Below are 16,051 nucleotides of genomic sequence, written 5' to 3'. Positions count from 1 at the left end.
TTTTCTTACTGTATTTAAGATGTCAACAGGTGTTTTTTAATGATTCAGAAGTATGTTAAGACAAAGGTTTTAGTCATTTGTTTATTTAACTCTTATTTTTTTGAAAGGGTCTTTATGCGCTTTATCCATCACCGCTGCACTTGAATGAAACATGAAAAATGAAACATGTACCTAAATACCCCAAATAATATGTGCAACATACAAATATATATATATATACGTACATTTTACCTTCCAAAAGACTAAATGCAAAAGAACTGTACTTGGGCAATTCTATTGCATACCACTGCATAGTGCCAGTTTACCATATAACACTTTGAGAATTACTATTTTGAATTTTCTATCCATCTGTCATATAGAACGTTATAACAAATGCAATGTGAAATAACTTTTGCATTTATTCGTGCACCAGTTATTTTCAGTTTGGTTTTAAATAAATAAATAAGTAAAATATCTTCCCATTTTACAGAAAAGTCTGCATAGAGTTCTCCAGTAATAAAGCTGAAATCCTTCCAAACAGTTGCAGTGCGTACAGATCCAGAAGAGGTGCTGGACAGTTTCAAGGTGGCTTTCTCAGAAAAAATAAAAACCTGTTCACATTAACACAATAATGGTTCACGGGATAACATTTATGAGAAATTTGGTATGACACCTATTTTACTTTGTTCGTCAGGGGAAACAAAATCGCCATCGTCCATATATACTTTTCACCAGTCAATATCATTGAGAAAAGAATTTCAATAGAAGATCACATATGAAACTGATAAAAACTCTCTCTGAAATAATTCACGAAGACTTCTATTACTATTGTTATTAATGTGCCGTCGCTGCCAAGCTTATCCGTAAACGTATTGCGTCACCATTTCCCAGAAACCTTTGCTGGCTTCTCACCCCTCATAGTTTTTGCATCCGGGTCTCAACTTCCTTTTCCTCTGTGCCCAGATGCAATGAGGACCTACAGTTAAGTTGGGCCTCTGAAAATCCGAATCCATCCTCGTAGAAGGCTTCATCGATCGACGCCAAAATGACCGAGCAGATGACAGTGAGGGGGACCCTTAAGGGGCACAGTGGATGGGTCACCCAAATCGCCACTACGCCTCAATATCCCGACATGATTCTGTCGGCGTCCCGAGGTGAGGTTCCACCACCGGTTTCGCCAACATGGCTGCGCTAGCGTGATACGGCGAGCGATTTTCCCGTCGTGGCGTCAAATAAACCACAATGCTACGCAGAGTGCATGTCAAATATATACATTAATCATTAATCGTGAGGCAACTAGTCATAATTAGGCAATACCTAGTCAGCCTGACGAAACTGGACAGACATTAGTAAATTGTTAGCCGCGGTTGCTAACGCTTCAGTGGCACCTGACTGACTAGGTTGGCCAAGTCCGAACTTCTCATGTTAAAATCCCGAAGCTATCAATGATGGTTAATAGACTCGTACTAATTGCAATAGTTTTGTTTATCTTAGTATTTCTGGATAACCTTCCTGAGAAAAAGTATTTGCTCTGAAGATCTGTTGTCTGCCTCCCTTTCAGACAAGTCCATCATCATGTGGAAGCTGACCCGTGATGAGACCAATTATGGCATCCCCCAGCGCTCCCTGAAGGGCCACTCGCACTTTGTTAGCGATGTTGTCATCTCCTCCGATGGACAGTTTGCCCTGTCTGGAGCTTGGGATTCCACCCTCCGTCTGTGGGACCTTACCAGGTCAGTATACATCAGAGGCTAATTCAATAATAGAAAATTATATGAAAAAGGTGATGGCCTCAACTATACACAAGTTTAAGGTTTGTACTTTCAACCTTCAACCCATTCACCTCTTCCTATTGACTGACACCTTTCCACGGGCTTTGCTGCCCAATGTGGGGAAACTTTCCTCCACTGATAAATCACAAAATCAACAAGACATGAGATTTTGCATAGGATTAAGATTTGTAGAAACAAATTGATGCTTAACCTCAGATATTATGGATTTGCAAAGGTTCTAGTAATTTTCTAAAATGTTCTGTCATTGGGGTGTTGAATTTGAGGTTGTTTTTTTCTCTCCGTTTAATGACTGTTACATTGAAGTGCTTTGTGCGATGTCTCCACAGCGGCAACACCACCCGCCAGTTTGTTGGACACACCAAGGATGTCCTGAGCGTGGCCTTCTCTGCCGATAACCGCCAGATTGTGTCTGGCTCTCGGGACAAGACCATCAAGCTGTGGAACACGCTTGGTGTCTGCAAGTATACCATCCAGGTAGGCTTCTGAACTTGAGATATATGTAGTTGAATTTGCCTTGAATATCTGTTTTTTGATCAACAGTCTCCGCGAATAGCTGATATTGTGACAAAGATCATTCCAGCAAATGAATGATTTCTCTTACGTTTTCCCCTTTCAGGATGAAGGCCACTCTGAGTGGGTGTCTTGCGTGCGCTTCTCCCCCAACAGCAGCAACCCCATAATTGTGTCTTGTGGCTGGGACAAGATGGTCAAGGTATGCTGTTCCATCTAAAATGCACATTTGTGAAATAATGCACATTTCTAACATGCCTTTGCCCAGTGATTATTTAAAAAATGCATGTATTATCTTAGTTTCACACACTGATGAAACACTTTTAGTATGAGGGCATGATTCTGTGCAGCATCATATGAATCGTGTGTCATCTTCATTTCAGTAAAACACTTTTTTTTTTGCACCAAGGTGTGGAACCTTGCCAACTGCAAGCTCAAGACCAACCACATTGGCCACACTGGTTACCTGAACACGGTGACAGTCTCTCCTGATGGCTCCCTTTGTGCATCTGGTGGAAAGGTAAACTCAAGGTCCAGCTTGCTGGGTTCTGTGTTGAAGTGTGAACTCATCTGTTTTGCAGCAATGATAAAGTAGCTTATTCTGAGCATTAGGTCCACTTAAAATTATTATTGTTGAAGTACAATGCCAACGTTATTAGAGCGTGTTGATTTTGTCCTCTTCAGGATGGTCAGGCCATGCTGTGGGACCTGAACGAGGGCAAGCACCTCTACACCCTTGACAGTGGCGCCACCATCAACGCCCTGTGCTTCAGCCCCAACCGTTACTGGCTGTGCGCCGCCACCGGTCCCAGTATCAAGATCTGGGTAAGACTACTCTTTTCCCATTCTCCAGAAGCTGTGCCGGTTATATGTAAAGTTCCAGTGTGTGACAATGATGTGACTTCCATGCCAACTGTATTATATGATGATAACAGAGGCTGTTTCTGAGTCAACAAGATTAGGCTCTTCTCCTCATCACTTATTGCCCCTTGTTTCCTGACTAAGTTTTTCCCTATTTCTGCAGGATCTGGAAGGCAAGATTATTGTGGATGAGCTGAGACAGGAGGTGATCAGCACGAACAGCAAGGCCGAACCCCCACAGTGCACCTCCCTGGCCTGGTCTGCTGATGGACAGGTATGAGCTCGATTTAGTACAGCGCTGAAAGTGATTGTCTTCCCCCCAGTGATTATCCTACTCACTTTAAACTCTGATGTCCACTGATGACAGTCCTGCAAATATGAGGGGTCAAATGGATTTTTTTGTGTGTCAACATGACATTATTTTAGCTTCATGTTAACATGTCTCCTTTTTGTTTTTGTACAGACCCTGTTTGCTGGCTACACTGACAACCTGATTAGAGTGTGGCAGGTTACTATTGGAACCCGATAAGAACTTTTCCTTAAAGTATCTTTGAATAAAAGACTGTTTGAAAGAATCTGAGTTTCATGCTCTGTTTAAAATGTGTCAGGACCACATCTGATATTTGATACAATGTATTGTGCTAATATACCAAAATTTTTGCACTGTTTCACACGTCTGTATAATTTAGAAGTTTCAAACATTGTCTGTGCCATTATCTACATTTGAAGTTTTGATGGATAATTATTTTTCTGCTATTGTGTACTATGAAGTCTAATATTGTCTCACTGTCAATCTGTCCACTGGAGTGAGATTGGTAAAAATAGATGATTTTGCCATTTGGTATACCTTGTTGCCCACGAGATGTTTGTGTTGTCCCCTTAGCCAGTTCAAAGCAGTCAACACTAAACTACTAACCAAACGGGTAATTTATGTAAAGTACAGTATGACAATCAAACCTGGTGGACCGTGAAATAGCAGAAAATATTATACTTGTTTGTGTCCGTTTTCCTGCGGAACTGCAGTCTTATGTTTATCGTATCCTAGCAACATAGGTCAGACCGCACCATGATTAGACCAGGCGCACACACGCACATTCGATATTTCGTCTACCATGGACACTGCGTCGTTTCCTCGTATTCACGTGGAAAGAACTTTGGCGCTCATTAAGCCAGATGCATTTCATAAGAGTGAGGAAATTGAGGACATCATTCTTAGAAATGGCTTCTCTATTTTGCAGGTGGGTTCGGATAGGGATAGATACTTTATTGGTCTTTAATGCATAGGCGCAGATGGCATTTGAGGTGGTTTGCGGTTTCATTAGGACCATAATGTGTCCACAGCACTCAAAAGCGACAAAAAAAACCGGTCAAACAAGCATGGAGCCTGCAAAGCCTATATTGTTCTGCAACTGCTGATGCAGTTAAGTTTCACAAAAAAAGTGGAAATTTGTAACCTCTCCGAATTTTCTTCCCGACGTCGGATATTCAACTCGTGCTATCGACTCCACATGTAAAGACTATAATTGCATGTGCTGTAAAGCTGGCAACGTGCACACCAAACAGCGTTTTGAGCGTCTTTTCCGATTCTCATTCAGCCAGCGCCTTTCCACGCTGGAAAAAGTTAGGTGTTTTCTCAGCGTGAAAGACAAAAGGAACAATTTTCTGATTTTCAGTAGATGTTTGTACCTTTTTTCTACTTGGCTAGTCTGGCGACATGTACTCAGGAATAGCTGAATTCAACTATACTGAAAATGTTTGTGGAAATCGTTACATCTTTGGTTGCATTTTGACCTGAGAGTGAGGTTTGCAGCCAGGGTGAGGTGTCCGTGCAGTGCCTGTTTAAAATCTTCAGAAATAACGCTGAAAATGAAGGGGAAAAATAAATCCCGTTGCTAAGATATGGTAGTTGATTGTTCTATGTATAGTAAGAAAGGTTCAGAAAATTCCTTGTCACAATGCAAGATGTGTATAACAACTCACATCCAACAGAGGAGGAAACTGCAGATGACTCCAGAACAATGCAGTGACTTCTATGCAGAACATTATGGAAAACTCAACTTTCCCAGTTTGACTGCCTACATGAGCTCTGGTCCAATCATTGCCTTGACTCTTGCCCGAGACAATGCGATAGCCCACTGGAAATCAATCATTGGACCTGCTAGGATCACAGAAAGTCACATAGAATGGTAAGCTGCATAACATATTACTTAACATTAACATTACTTTTCTTTTTCTTGCCAAACAATGCAACATTTGTTTTTGCTCCCTTATTTCATGAACTAAACTGAGAGAATTGAGCCCTTTTCTGTGACCCATTTTCTGTGGGCCCTTTTTTTGTTCTCTCAAAACGTGTCCACATTTTGCAAAGGCAAACTGCTCAGTGGGAGGGATGGGACTTTTGTGCACATAGAAAAGTCTAAGCTTTCAGTTTCAATTCGGATCCTGAAATATTGGAGCAAAAATTGATTTCATATTCAGTACATACACTTACTAGATGTTCTCAGTGTAATTCAGCCCCCCAGTATCTAATACAGTTCTAGTGAGTGTGGATCTTCTTGTGAATATGTACTTTGATTTTTTTTCCTGTAGCCTTAGAGGAAAATATGGCACGTCTGATCTGCAGAACGGTCTCCACGGCAGCGAGTCATTTCATGCTGCGTCCAGAGAGATCAAATTCATGTTCCCAAACAGTAAGATGCTTACACATACACACGCACACACTCATTGTTTTTTTTTTAACACATGCACTATAATTGTGCTCAAAATACCCAGCTTTGATTGAGGCCTTTCCCACAAGAAAAGAAACTGAAGAATACCTGAGTCGATATGTGAATGAAACATTGCGCCACGGACTCACTGAGCTCTGCAAACACAAACCACTCAACCCATTTGTAAGTATTTAATTGTTTTAACACTCAAGATGGGTTCATTTTGACCAATGACTATTATGACCTCAGGTTACTAAAGCCTTAACATTGTCCTTAACTAGATTTGGCTCGCTGACTGGCTCATCAAAAACAATCCAAACAGGCCTCAAATATGTGATGGAGCCTTACAAAAGAAGCAAAATGACTGACGAAAAAGGGTAATGCTGCGGAAAATCAACGTTGAACTGTTCACAATGGGATTTCATGTTCTGTAGGGTGAATGTATTTGCTCCATGTCAAATGATTTACCACATCTTTACTAACTGTACAGACAAGTCAGTTTAAATTTTGGACTGTTATAAAGAAAATAAGTGAAACTACTTTTTGGAGAGGCGGCACAGTGGCCCACTGGTTAGCAAATCCGCCTCACAGTTAGGAGGGTGCGGGTTTCAATGCCACCTCCGGCCCTCCCTGTGTGGAGTTTGCATGCTCTCCCCGTTCCCACGTGAGTTTTCTCTGGTTTCCTCCCACATCCCCAAAACATGCATGGCAGGCTGATTGAGCATTCCAAATTGTCCATAGGTTCAACTCTTGTTTTTTTAGGTTCTGAACTTTTTCAACTCGTTTTTTTTTTGGTTCGGAAATTTTTTTTTGAGGTTCAAATCTTTTTTTTGAGTTTCACACTTTTGACCAAAATTTGCCGTGGGCGGCGCCTTGCTCAAGGACACTTTGACGTGATGACTGAGCTTGGGGATTGACCGTACCACCTTCAAGTTGGGAGTCTATCACTCTATCACATTTGATATGTGATTCACAGGTGACTCATTGTTTTAAATTACAAGCATTTGTTTTCAGTCTTAAAATTATGAATAAATTGTGTTGAACAAACATAGTTCTCATATTTGTCCCGCACCTCTGGAAAAATTGTTCAATTGTTCAAAATCTTTCTTTTTGAGGCCTTTTCTTATTTATTTTCTGTCATCTTGTCAAATCAATGTTTTCAGTCTGCGGCAACAATGTAATTATTGCCATTTAGTGTTACGATGTTTGATGTGAATTCAGTTACAACCAATACTGTCCATCCTCTGATCAAGTTCCTTAAAATGTACCCCACTGCATGCATTTATAGAAATCCCAACCATAGCAGGCACATTAACTTAACAGTCTCTGTTCTAAGTACAATACTCAGAAATGCCTTTTGGAACACATGAAATGAAGAAATCCAAATTTGCTGAAATTTGAGTGGGTCCTCAAAATAAAAAAAACATTGTAATTGAGTAATTGAAAAAAACAAGTAATTGAAATACTTATCTGTTCTTCAGAAGAACTTCAAAATGAAACGAAAGTAATGATTCTGTGTTGCAATGTGATCCATAAGTATTCACCGAGGGCCGAGTGTGACATTATCAGTAGTGTTGGCTCGTGAGTGAACGATTCGTTCAAATTGACGAATCTTTTCAGGGAACGTGAGTGAATGGATCACTTCCTGAAGTTATTCGTTCTTTTTTCATTTCAGATGACTTCAACCAACATGCAATGACGTAACTTATCCCACACCGTAGGTGTTGGTAATGCACATTGAAGCTGGTGCCACTTCGCCATAAGACAAAACGAAAAAGAAAAAATGACGTATTTCCCCGTTCACGAATGGGTCACTGAATTGCATTTCTTGATCACCAACTGTACCTAGTGGAGCGTTCGAGTGACGTCACAGATCAAACAGCCAATCAGAAAGTGGGGGTGAGGGCGGGTGTGGCACTTTTCACTTTCAGTTAAGCTTTGACCATGATTTTTTCCCTAATGAAATGGCCTGTTATTAGGTACACCTGAAAATGGCGGTGTACCTAGTGCAGTGTCCGTGTGACGTCACAGATCAAACAGCCAATCAGAAAGTGGGGGTGAGGGTGGGTGTGGCACTTTTCACGTTCACTTAAGCATTTTCCTTAATGAAGTGGCCTGTTATTAGGTACACCTGAAAATGGCAGTGTACCTAACGGAGTCCGAGTGACATCACAGATCAGCCAGCCAATCAGAAAGTGGGGGTGAGGGCGGGTGTGGCACTTTTCACTTTCAGTTAAACCAGGGGTGTCGAACTCCAGTCTTCAGGGGCTGCGTTCCAATATGTTTTGCAAGTTACCCTCGTTAAACACACCTGCGTGAAAAGATTTTGGTCATTTTCACATTTTGCAGAGCTAAAACTTTTCACGCAGGTGCACTTAACAAGGGAATCTTGGAAAACATGTTGGAATGTGGGCCCGAGGACTGGAGTTTGACACCTGTGACTTTGACCATGATATTTCCCTAATAAAGTGCCCTGTTATTAGGTAAACCTGAAAATGCAGTGTACCTAATGGAGTGTCCGAGTGACGTCAAAGATCAAACAGCCAATCAGAAAGTGGGTGTGAGGGCGGGTGTGGCACTTTTCACTTTCAGGTAAGCTTTGACCATGATTTTTCCCTGATGAAGTGGCCTGTTATTACGTACACCTCATGGACACTTCAATAGGTACACTGTAGGAGGTAAAAAAAAAAAAAAGAATAAATAAAGTGTAGCGAACGATTTGGTGAACGATTCATTTGAACGAATCTTTTGAGTGAACTGATTCTAAAGATTCAGTTCATTTAAAAGAACTGGAATGCTATTAGTGCCAGTAAAAGCTCAACGATTGTGTGACGTCATAAAGTGCCGTTCGCCTCAATCGCGAATCTTGCAAGACGCTCATCCTGCTATCAGAATGCCAAAACAAAATTGAGGACAAGAAAAACAAACAAGGATAGGATGGAGGACCAAATGGGGAAACAAGAGGAAACTGAATTCCCCCGTATTTACGTGGAAAGAACTTTGGCCATTATTAAGCCAAATGCGATTCACAAAAGTGAGGAGATTGAAGACATCATTTTGACATCGGGCTTTACTATTTTACAGGTTGGTCTCCAGTCAAAAATCATGGTGACATAAATGTTTTTCTCTCACCAGAAGGGGGTGTCTGAAATCGCTCATTGTCAGTTGTTGTGGTAATTGTGACTAAGTATAAAATATAGTTGCTGAATGATCAATCAAAAGTAGTTGTGTTGAACTTTCAGTTAACATTTCATTGAAGTGTCCAATCATTCATACTTGACAGAAAAGAAAACTTCAGTTGAGTCCAGAACAGTGCAGTGACTTCTACACGGAACATCATGGAAAACTAGCCTTTCCCAAACTCACAGCATACATGAGCTCCGGTCCAATCATTGCTTTGACTCTGGCTCGAGACAACGCAATAGCCCACTGGAAGGCCATCATTGGACCAGCCAAGTTCACAGAAAGTCATCCAGAATGGTGTGTCCCGCTTTTTAAGTTGGCTTTTTTTTTTCCAACATTGCACAACTGACATTATCCAGTAGAAGGTATTTCAGTTATGAGGAAACTCTTAATTAGATGGATGTTACTTCTTTTTCTCATGGTGGTGTTTCTATTGAACATAATTCAGCCTGGAAGACTCGTGTCAATCTTTTGACCGAATCACAACACCTCACAGTAGTGTGATCCATCAACATGACACAATCAACTCATTTCTTTATCATTAAGTAATTGACTCGTAGATATCACTATTTCCCCCAAAATATACGGTATGAGCTATGCAGTTGAGTGGCCAAAACTGTGCTTTCATCAGACCATAACACATTTTACAACATAACCCCACCCACTCCATTTTCTACACTGTTCCAAAAGAGAATTGACAGCCATTGCACCAGTTGGAACTGAGGCCGAGAGTTGCTCAGGGCCCAGGTAACAGCCAACCAATCACTGCTCAACTGTTTTCTAACATTGGTCATGTGACATTTGCAAGGTGGTCAATACCTGAGCCATGTGTGACTGAGATGCCATTTTCAGCAAAGACAGCATATACTGTAGATAAAGATAACCCACTCAAGCATGGGGAGAACATGAAACTCTGTATAGGAGGGCCTTGACCTTTCAACTGTCAAGCAAGCCTAGCAATCATTTAAAAAAAAATGTCCTTGTTTTTATTTTATTCTAATTATACTGGTTATTGAGATTTTTTTTTTTAAAGGTTTCTGTGTTGTTCCTCCAGCCTTCGAGCAAAGTATGCTACGTCTGAGCTGGAAAACGCTCTCCATGGCAGCGAGTCATTTCATGTGGCGGAGCGAGAGATCAAATTCATGTTCCAAAACAGTAAGAAACATACCCACTACCGCGTGCTGTTGGTTGCATTCAATGCAAAATGAGTCTCTGAATTATACTTTTTGTAGCTTTAACTGTTCCCACAAGAGAGGAAACAGAAGAATACCTGAGTCGTTATGTGAACCAAACTTTGCTACAAGGACTCACTGACCTCTGCAAGCACAAACCACTCAACCCTTGTGTAAGTGAATTACGGCACATGTATTTGTCACTCACTACTGAATGGAATTGTTTGTGTCTCCCCAATAACCCTTTCAATAGGTTTGGCTTGCTGAGTGGCTCATCAAAAATAATCCAAACAAACCTCAAATATGTGATGGAACTATTGTAGAAGAAGCAGAATGACATCAGAGAAAAGACCAAAGAAAAAAAACCATGATATTGCAGTACAACAATAATATTTAAAGAGGAAATGTTTGTCTTTGCAGTGTGTTCAATGCAGTCCCATTAGTATAAAAACACAGATCATTCTGATTGGATGGAATTAAGCAGGAAAAGCCACTCATTTTATAGGGTGTGGCCATTTTGCCACAAAAATGACATCAGTTTCTCAGGGCTCAGGTAACAACCAAGCACAGCTCAGCTTGCAAAATTCGCATGACCAAGCAAAAAATCCTGAGCCTTAATTGGTTCTTACCTGAGCCCTGAGCAACTGTTATGTCATTTTCAGACAAAAGCAGGTGCCAAAATGGCCCGGAAATGGATAAAAATAGCGGAATTTTGCTGCTTAATTCATCTTCGACCAATGTAATATTAATTAAAAAATGAGTAGTTTTACCACATAGAGCATATTTTCTAAAATTTATTTTACTTCTCCTTATAATAATATTGACAACTGTACTTCCAATGCAAATGATAATACTACTTTTAGAAACAGGTAAAATCAGTTATTCAATCTGATCTCAGTAACTTTTGTGTTAAAGTGTAATCTGTTATCATTTAAGAAACTGAAGTTGTAAAATGAAAACGTAACATGAGTTTAAGTCATTGCACTAAGGTAGTTGCTGTTAAAGTTCTATGCACAGTACAAAAAGAAAGACAAACTTTGACTGTAAATAAAGTTCCTATGAATATTCAAACTAGCATCCAAGTGCATGCCTATTTTCTCCCAGCTCACCTCATTTACATCTGTCAAACAATAACACAACAAATAACAAACTTGAGCTATTGCAGGTATAACAGAAGATTTTTTTTAGGTATAACAGAAGAGGACTGAGGAACGATTTATAGGTATAGAGGAAAATTAACATCAAATGTTACATTTGGCTAAAATTGCTTAACATACACGCACGCACTTTTTAATGCGGTGATAGCCTACTAGTTTCATCAGCATGCCCACATAAATTAGAAGAGCTCTCCATATACATGAAATTGGAGATTAAAAAGTTTACATTGTATATTTTGTGAAGAAGATAGAAATTGGATTGACTTTGCTGTGGATGCGATATGCAATGTTATTCCCTGATGTCCTTAAAGTGACAGGTCTATTCAAATTTGCCTCTTGGAGAAAAATCATTTTATTTCGTAAAAACGTTCCTTATACGTCACGGATATGAAAGTGTTGTTACGTAGACAAATTCCCAGTGCTTGTATTCTCACCGCACACAAACTAGCGTCGACGCTACACATGCGACGCACGTTCTCTGACCTTGAGCACTTAAGAAGGTATGATGTTCATTAATTGTGTAAGCCTTTATTTGAAGTTAGCATGTGTTGTCCAGTTTACAGTTGAAGTTCGAAAAATAACACGCTTCGAAAGCGCTCCTAATATGGCCGAGTGGACGGTTACTCAAAATGTCGCTGGCGTATTCGCTCGCCGACAGATTTAAAGATAACGTGAAAACACTCGCGGCTTTTACTTCTTGTTGCTAGGAGGAGCAGCCATCGCATTCGTGGGCGGGATGATGACAAATAACAAATAGCATCGCACTTAATAATCATGTTTAGTTTTAAACATGGTAAGTATAGTAATACGTACAATGAAATATTTCAAATGCATATTCTATGAGTTAAATAAAAAAAGGAAAATAATATTCTATATTTTAAGGTGGATGGTTGCTTATTTAAGAGCCGGCTTTCTATTTGGCAATAGATTAATCGTATGCAATTATTGCTAAATCATAAGTGAAGCGTTCTGAACAGTGTACAGAATCTATCCACCGAATGAATAATGTATGTTCTTTAGATTTAGGTGATGGCGGTGAAAGGAAGATGGTGCGTATATGATTGGTCGGGCTTGTGTTTGGCTGCTATAATTGGTCAATCTAGTGATTGGCAGCAATGATTGACCAATCGGATTGCGTCTCTATCGAAATGACGTTGTCCCGACCACCGGTTCTAGAAAAACCAACCTCCACGAGTCGGCGTCGTGCGGGAGAAACCATCTTAAAGAGAGCATTTCGGCTTTGTGATTAGCAAGCGGATTTGCGTAGTTTACGTTGTCCGTTTACACCGAATTGGCAAGTAAGTACTTTGATTTTTCGAAAGCAGTTCGTTTTACGAGTTTTGTGAATTTTGTAATGAAGCGAAAATACTGTATTTGCTAGGCTTTGCGATACGGCAGCCGCGGCCTATGCATTACGTAACTGTTAATATTAATTTAATACATAATTGTAGCTTTTTACATTCATGAAACAGATGTTCGACTATATGTGTTGTAAATATGTGGCACGCGGAGTAATAATTTTGTATCGTGGGCAAATTGCAGTTAGATTAGCTGTCAAATTGTCAAAATCGTGCCGGTCAAAATGGTGGGTAATGCGTGCAAGCATTAGCAAATTACTGCTACTAGTACGACGAACGCCAAATTGTTGCAACCCATTCGAAGTAACGCAACGATTTTGCCTTGTGTCAAGGTGTATTAAAACAACATGGCAGAAACCGAGCAGCAGTACATGGAGACATCAGAAAACGGCCACGAAGTCGATGACTTTAATGGAGCCGGCCAGGCCGGGGAGGGCGCCTGCGGTGCAGAAGGGCCCGACGACGACAACCAGAACGGCGGCACGGAGGGTGGTCAAATAGACGCAAGTAAAGGAGAAGAAGATGCAGGGTAAGTGTTAATGTTGATACGAATTGATTGTTTATCCGCACTTCGGTACGTTGCTGTGTTTCTTTTGTTCAACCGGCCTTTGTTGGCGCCATGTGCCGTGCAAGTGGGGGATGGGCGTCAGTTAACGAGTGAGCCTAATCTATTCCGAAATGTTTCTGCAGTCGCATACAGCTCCTAGCGATTGAATCTTTTTAAGGAAAACCTAATTAAAATCGAATGCCGAATGCACTGTCAATGAGTGTTCTAGTACAGCATGTACATCGATACCCCCCAGATGCCCTTACCATCCCCCCAAGCCACACATACCGTGGAAGTAGCGCAATGGGGCCGAATGCATCAAATGACCCATATTTTTTGCCCCCTCTTGCATTCAGAAAAATGTTTGTTGGTGGCCTTAGCTGGGACACAACCAAGAAGGATCTCAAGGATTACTTCTCCAAGTTTGGCGAGGTATCAGACTGCACCATCAAAATTGACCAACAGACAGGACGGTCACGAGGATTTGGTTTCATCCTTTTCAAAGATGCAGCCAGCGTAGACAAGGTGGGGGTAGCACAAGGCAGTTTGGCTGTTTTGCATCCTCGATTCACCTAACATACGCTTATTTGTTATTTTAGGTTCTTGAACAGAAAGAACACAGGCTGGACGGGCGACAGATTGACCCTAAGAAGGCTATGGCCATGAAGAAGGATCCAGTCAAGAAAATTTTTGTGGGGGGACTTAACCCAGACACGGCAAAGGAGGTCATTGAGGACTACTTTAAAACATTTGGAGAGGTATGATTAGTACTGCCTCATGAATAACATAAATTGAAATTTGTTTTAAGTCATTGTTTTTGCCTTGAATAGATTGAGACAATTGAGCTTCCGCAAGATCCAAAGAGTGAGAAGAGGAGGGGTTTCGTCTTTATCACCTATCAAGATGAGGCTCATGTCAAAAAGGTCATGGAGAAAAAGTACCACACTGTTGGTGGGAGCAAGGTAAGCTAATATTTTTCTTTCAAGTGTAAGTTTTGCCTCTGATTTACCAATGTTGTGCGTTGTGTTCTAGTGCGAAATTAAAATAGCTCAACCCAAAGAGGTCTACCAGCAGCAGCAGTACGGCGTTCGTGGATACGGTGGTGCGCGTGCCAGGGGGGGGCGTGGAGGTGAGTTCTCCTTAAAGAAAGACACATTTGCTTGTGTCCAGAGGAGTTGGAACCATGGCTATATTTTGTTTTTCCAGGTCAGGGTCCAAATTGGAGTCAAGGTGGTTACAACAACTACTGGAACCAAGGTGGTTACAACCAGAACTATGGAGGCTATGGACAGCAAAACTATGGAGGCTATGGCGGCTATGGAGGCTATGACTACTCTGCTGGTTATTACGGCTATGGGGGTGGCTACGACTACAGTAAGCGATAAGCGCCCCCGAGGGAAAGCGCGGATGGGAGAAGCTTATTTTTTGGTCCTCCTTGTTGTACAGAACTCAGTCCCTTTTTCTCTTGTCCTCCAGACCAGGGCAATACAAGCTATGGGAAAACTCCAAGACGTGGCCACCCGAGTAGCTACAAGCCATACTGATCACACGTAGTGCAGGTATGCATTTTTGCATCATCCGTGGTAGTATGAGAATATAGCTCCTCTTACCATTGGTGCCTTCTTGATCCCCCTCCACCCAAAAGACCTCCATCAATTCAAATTCCATTCCAACATTTTGGTGGGGGCTAGTGTAGCCTGTTTGATGGGGTCTGGATCCATTCCACCTATCATCTTAAGATGCATTCCTACAAACACTACTTGATCGATAAGGGTTGAGCTGGTGGTGGTTGAGAATAAATAGGACGTTTCACGTCGGTGTAATTGCTTCCGGTTCTGTTCACCCTCGGAAGTCTTTGTCCACTGACTCCGTTCGACTCATTCATGCACCTGTCTGTCTTTGTGTAACGTTTGGTTTATTCTCAGTAACGTTAAGCAACGTGTTTTTCTCTTAAGGTCTAACGTTAATAAGAAAAGAGATCCATGGTCTGACCACAGCGAACATGGGCTCTGGCTTTTCCTTTGGAGTTGGCAGAAATTTGGACTCATGCTCCATTTGTACAGATCAAGTGAGGAATTGGGGAAGCAAATGTCACTTTTCCACTTTTTATTTTATATTGTTTTGTGTCCATTTACATTTCCAGTGATGGAAGTGTTATTTTTACTGTACTTTTTGGTACCTTTTTGAATCTAATGTTATTGTATGGTTGTATTTTTACATGTCTACCGGATTTACAAACAGGAGCAAGAGCTTTTAAAGCTCTCAAATAAAACAATTTAGCTTCCCCCCTCCCCTTTTCAGTGTTTGTAGACCTTTGGTTTATGTACTACCGTGCTGACTGTCGGTTTGCAAGCTGCATGGCTTCGGATGTGGGGTGAGACAAATTTAAGGGATTGAAACTATTCAAAGGATTTATTTGTAAGCGTGGTAAATGATTGTTTGCAGATGGCCTCGTAGTTAAAGACAACCAGCATATGTTCTTTGTTTTGTTATATTTTTGTTTTGCTTTTATGGAGATTCTTCCCCGATCGTGTCTGCAGTTTTAGGTGGCTTTACTAGTATAATACAACTCAATGCAAGCCTGTTAAATGTAAGAGGGTACCCCCTCTCTCTCACTGGATACTCATTCCTCTAGTGTCTTGGGCAAATTGGTAGAAATAAACTTTTGGTTTATATTACAAATGGATCTATTTGTTATTATTTGTAAAGTTAATGTTAAATGTTTTGTACTGTTAAATGGCTTGCTTGATGTAGCCGGAGTAATCATCGCGACGGATGCCTCA

The 16,051-nt window shown here is 41.0% G+C and overlaps 4 protein-coding genes and 1 long non-coding RNA gene across 5 annotated transcripts; 4 read left to right on the top strand and 1 right to left on the bottom strand.

The window, feature by feature from the left end:
• Positions 1–912: 912 nt before the first annotated feature.
• Positions 913–3,718, top strand: rack1 (receptor for activated C kinase 1). Its single transcript, XM_088382051.1, has 8 exons — positions 913–1,133; positions 1,541–1,712; positions 2,099–2,246; positions 2,389–2,484; positions 2,692–2,802; positions 2,967–3,107; positions 3,307–3,417; positions 3,607–3,718. Exons 1-8 carry the CDS (start codon positions 1,025–1,027, stop codon positions 3,670–3,672), a joined length of 954 nt encoding a protein of 317 aa, XP_088238177.1. The 5' UTR covers positions 913–1,024; the 3' UTR covers positions 3,673–3,718.
• LOC148404434 (uncharacterized) lies at positions 926–7,443 on the bottom strand. Its single transcript, XR_015859703.1, has 2 exons — positions 5,124–7,443; positions 926–5,003 (listed from the first exon to the last, which is right to left on the bottom strand). It is a non-coding gene; the product is annotated as an uncharacterized LOC148404434 (long non-coding RNA).
• LOC148404435 (nucleoside diphosphate kinase 5-like) lies at positions 4,198–7,244 on the top strand. Its single transcript, XM_088382064.1, has 5 exons — positions 4,198–4,381; positions 5,133–5,329; positions 5,733–5,833; positions 5,916–6,034; positions 6,133–7,244. The coding sequence occupies exons 1-5, from the start codon at positions 4,256–4,258 to the stop codon at positions 6,217–6,219; spliced, it is 630 nt and encodes a 209-aa protein (XP_088238190.1). The 5' UTR covers positions 4,198–4,255; the 3' UTR covers positions 6,220–7,244.
• Positions 7,444–8,678: 1,235 nt separating the features above from the next.
• Positions 8,679–11,281, top strand: nme5 (NME/NM23 family member 5). Its single transcript, XM_088382043.1, has 5 exons — positions 8,679–8,935; positions 9,135–9,331; positions 10,089–10,189; positions 10,267–10,379; positions 10,460–11,281. The coding sequence occupies exons 1-5, from the start codon at positions 8,789–8,791 to the stop codon at positions 10,541–10,543; spliced, it is 642 nt and encodes a 213-aa protein (XP_088238169.1). The 5' UTR covers positions 8,679–8,788; the 3' UTR covers positions 10,544–11,281.
• Positions 11,282–12,500: 1,219 nt separating this feature from the next.
• hnrnpaba (heterogeneous nuclear ribonucleoprotein A/Ba) lies at positions 12,501–15,950 on the top strand. Its single transcript, XM_088382042.1, has 9 exons — positions 12,501–12,661; positions 13,054–13,250; positions 13,625–13,793; positions 13,868–14,026; positions 14,099–14,230; positions 14,301–14,397; positions 14,475–14,642; positions 14,745–14,827; positions 15,224–15,950. The coding sequence occupies exons 2-8, from the start codon at positions 13,069–13,071 to the stop codon at positions 14,810–14,812; spliced, it is 975 nt and encodes a 324-aa protein (XP_088238168.1). The 5' UTR covers positions 12,501–12,661; positions 13,054–13,068; the 3' UTR covers positions 14,813–14,827; positions 15,224–15,950.
• Positions 15,951–16,051: the final 101 nt, after the last annotated feature.

Source organism: Syngnathus floridae, chromosome 1 (assembly GCF_059516105.1).
Source record: "Syngnathus floridae isolate MCC-2025c chromosome 1, RoL_Sflo_1.0, whole genome shotgun sequence".
Lineage (NCBI taxonomy): Eukaryota > Metazoa > Chordata > Actinopteri > Syngnathiformes > Syngnathidae > Syngnathus > Syngnathus floridae.
The sequence above is the reverse complement of the archived record's forward strand: the minus strand, read 5'-3'. Positions and strand labels throughout refer to the sequence as shown.

What these genes read in the sequence shown, in the direction of transcription:
- rack1 (XM_088382051.1), top strand. Translation starts at nt 1,025, where the DNA reads ATGACCGAGCAGATGACAGTGAGGGGGACCCTTAAGGGGCACAGTGGA. An exon ending in GCTGGGACAAGATGGTCAAG is followed by an intron (nt 2,485 to 2,691) that starts GTATGCTGTTCC and finishes TTTTGCACCAAG; the next exon opens with GTGTGGAACCTTGCCAACTG. An exon ending in GTCCCAGTATCAAGATCTGG is followed by an intron (nt 3,108 to 3,306) that starts GTAAGACTACTC and finishes CTATTTCTGCAG; the next exon opens with GATCTGGAAGGCAAGATTAT.
- LOC148404435 (XM_088382064.1), top strand. Translation starts at nt 4,256, where the DNA reads ATGGACACTGCGTCGTTTCCTCGTATTCACGTGGAAAGAACTTTGGCG. An exon ending in ATGGCTTCTCTATTTTGCAG is followed by an intron (nt 4,382 to 5,132) that starts GTGGGTTCGGAT and finishes CACATCCAACAG; the next exon opens with AGGAGGAAACTGCAGATGAC. An exon ending in ACAGAAAGTCACATAGAATG is followed by an intron (nt 5,330 to 5,732) that starts GTAAGCTGCATA and finishes TTTTTCCTGTAG; the next exon opens with CCTTAGAGGAAAATATGGCA.
- nme5 (XM_088382043.1), top strand. Translation starts at nt 8,789, where the DNA reads ATGGAGGACCAAATGGGGAAACAAGAGGAAACTGAATTCCCCCGTATT. An exon ending in CGGGCTTTACTATTTTACAG is followed by an intron (nt 8,936 to 9,134) that starts GTTGGTCTCCAG and finishes CATACTTGACAG; the next exon opens with AAAAGAAAACTTCAGTTGAG. An exon ending in ACAAACCACTCAACCCTTGT is followed by an intron (nt 10,380 to 10,459) that starts GTAAGTGAATTA and finishes CCCTTTCAATAG; the next exon opens with GTTTGGCTTGCTGAGTGGCT.
- hnrnpaba (XM_088382042.1), top strand. Translation starts at nt 13,069, where the DNA reads ATGGCAGAAACCGAGCAGCAGTACATGGAGACATCAGAAAACGGCCAC. An exon ending in AAAGGAGAAGAAGATGCAGG is followed by an intron (nt 13,251 to 13,624) that starts GTAAGTGTTAAT and finishes TCTTGCATTCAG; the next exon opens with AAAAATGTTTGTTGGTGGCC. An exon ending in ATGCAGCCAGCGTAGACAAG is followed by an intron (nt 13,794 to 13,867) that starts GTGGGGGTAGCA and finishes TTGTTATTTTAG; the next exon opens with GTTCTTGAACAGAAAGAACA.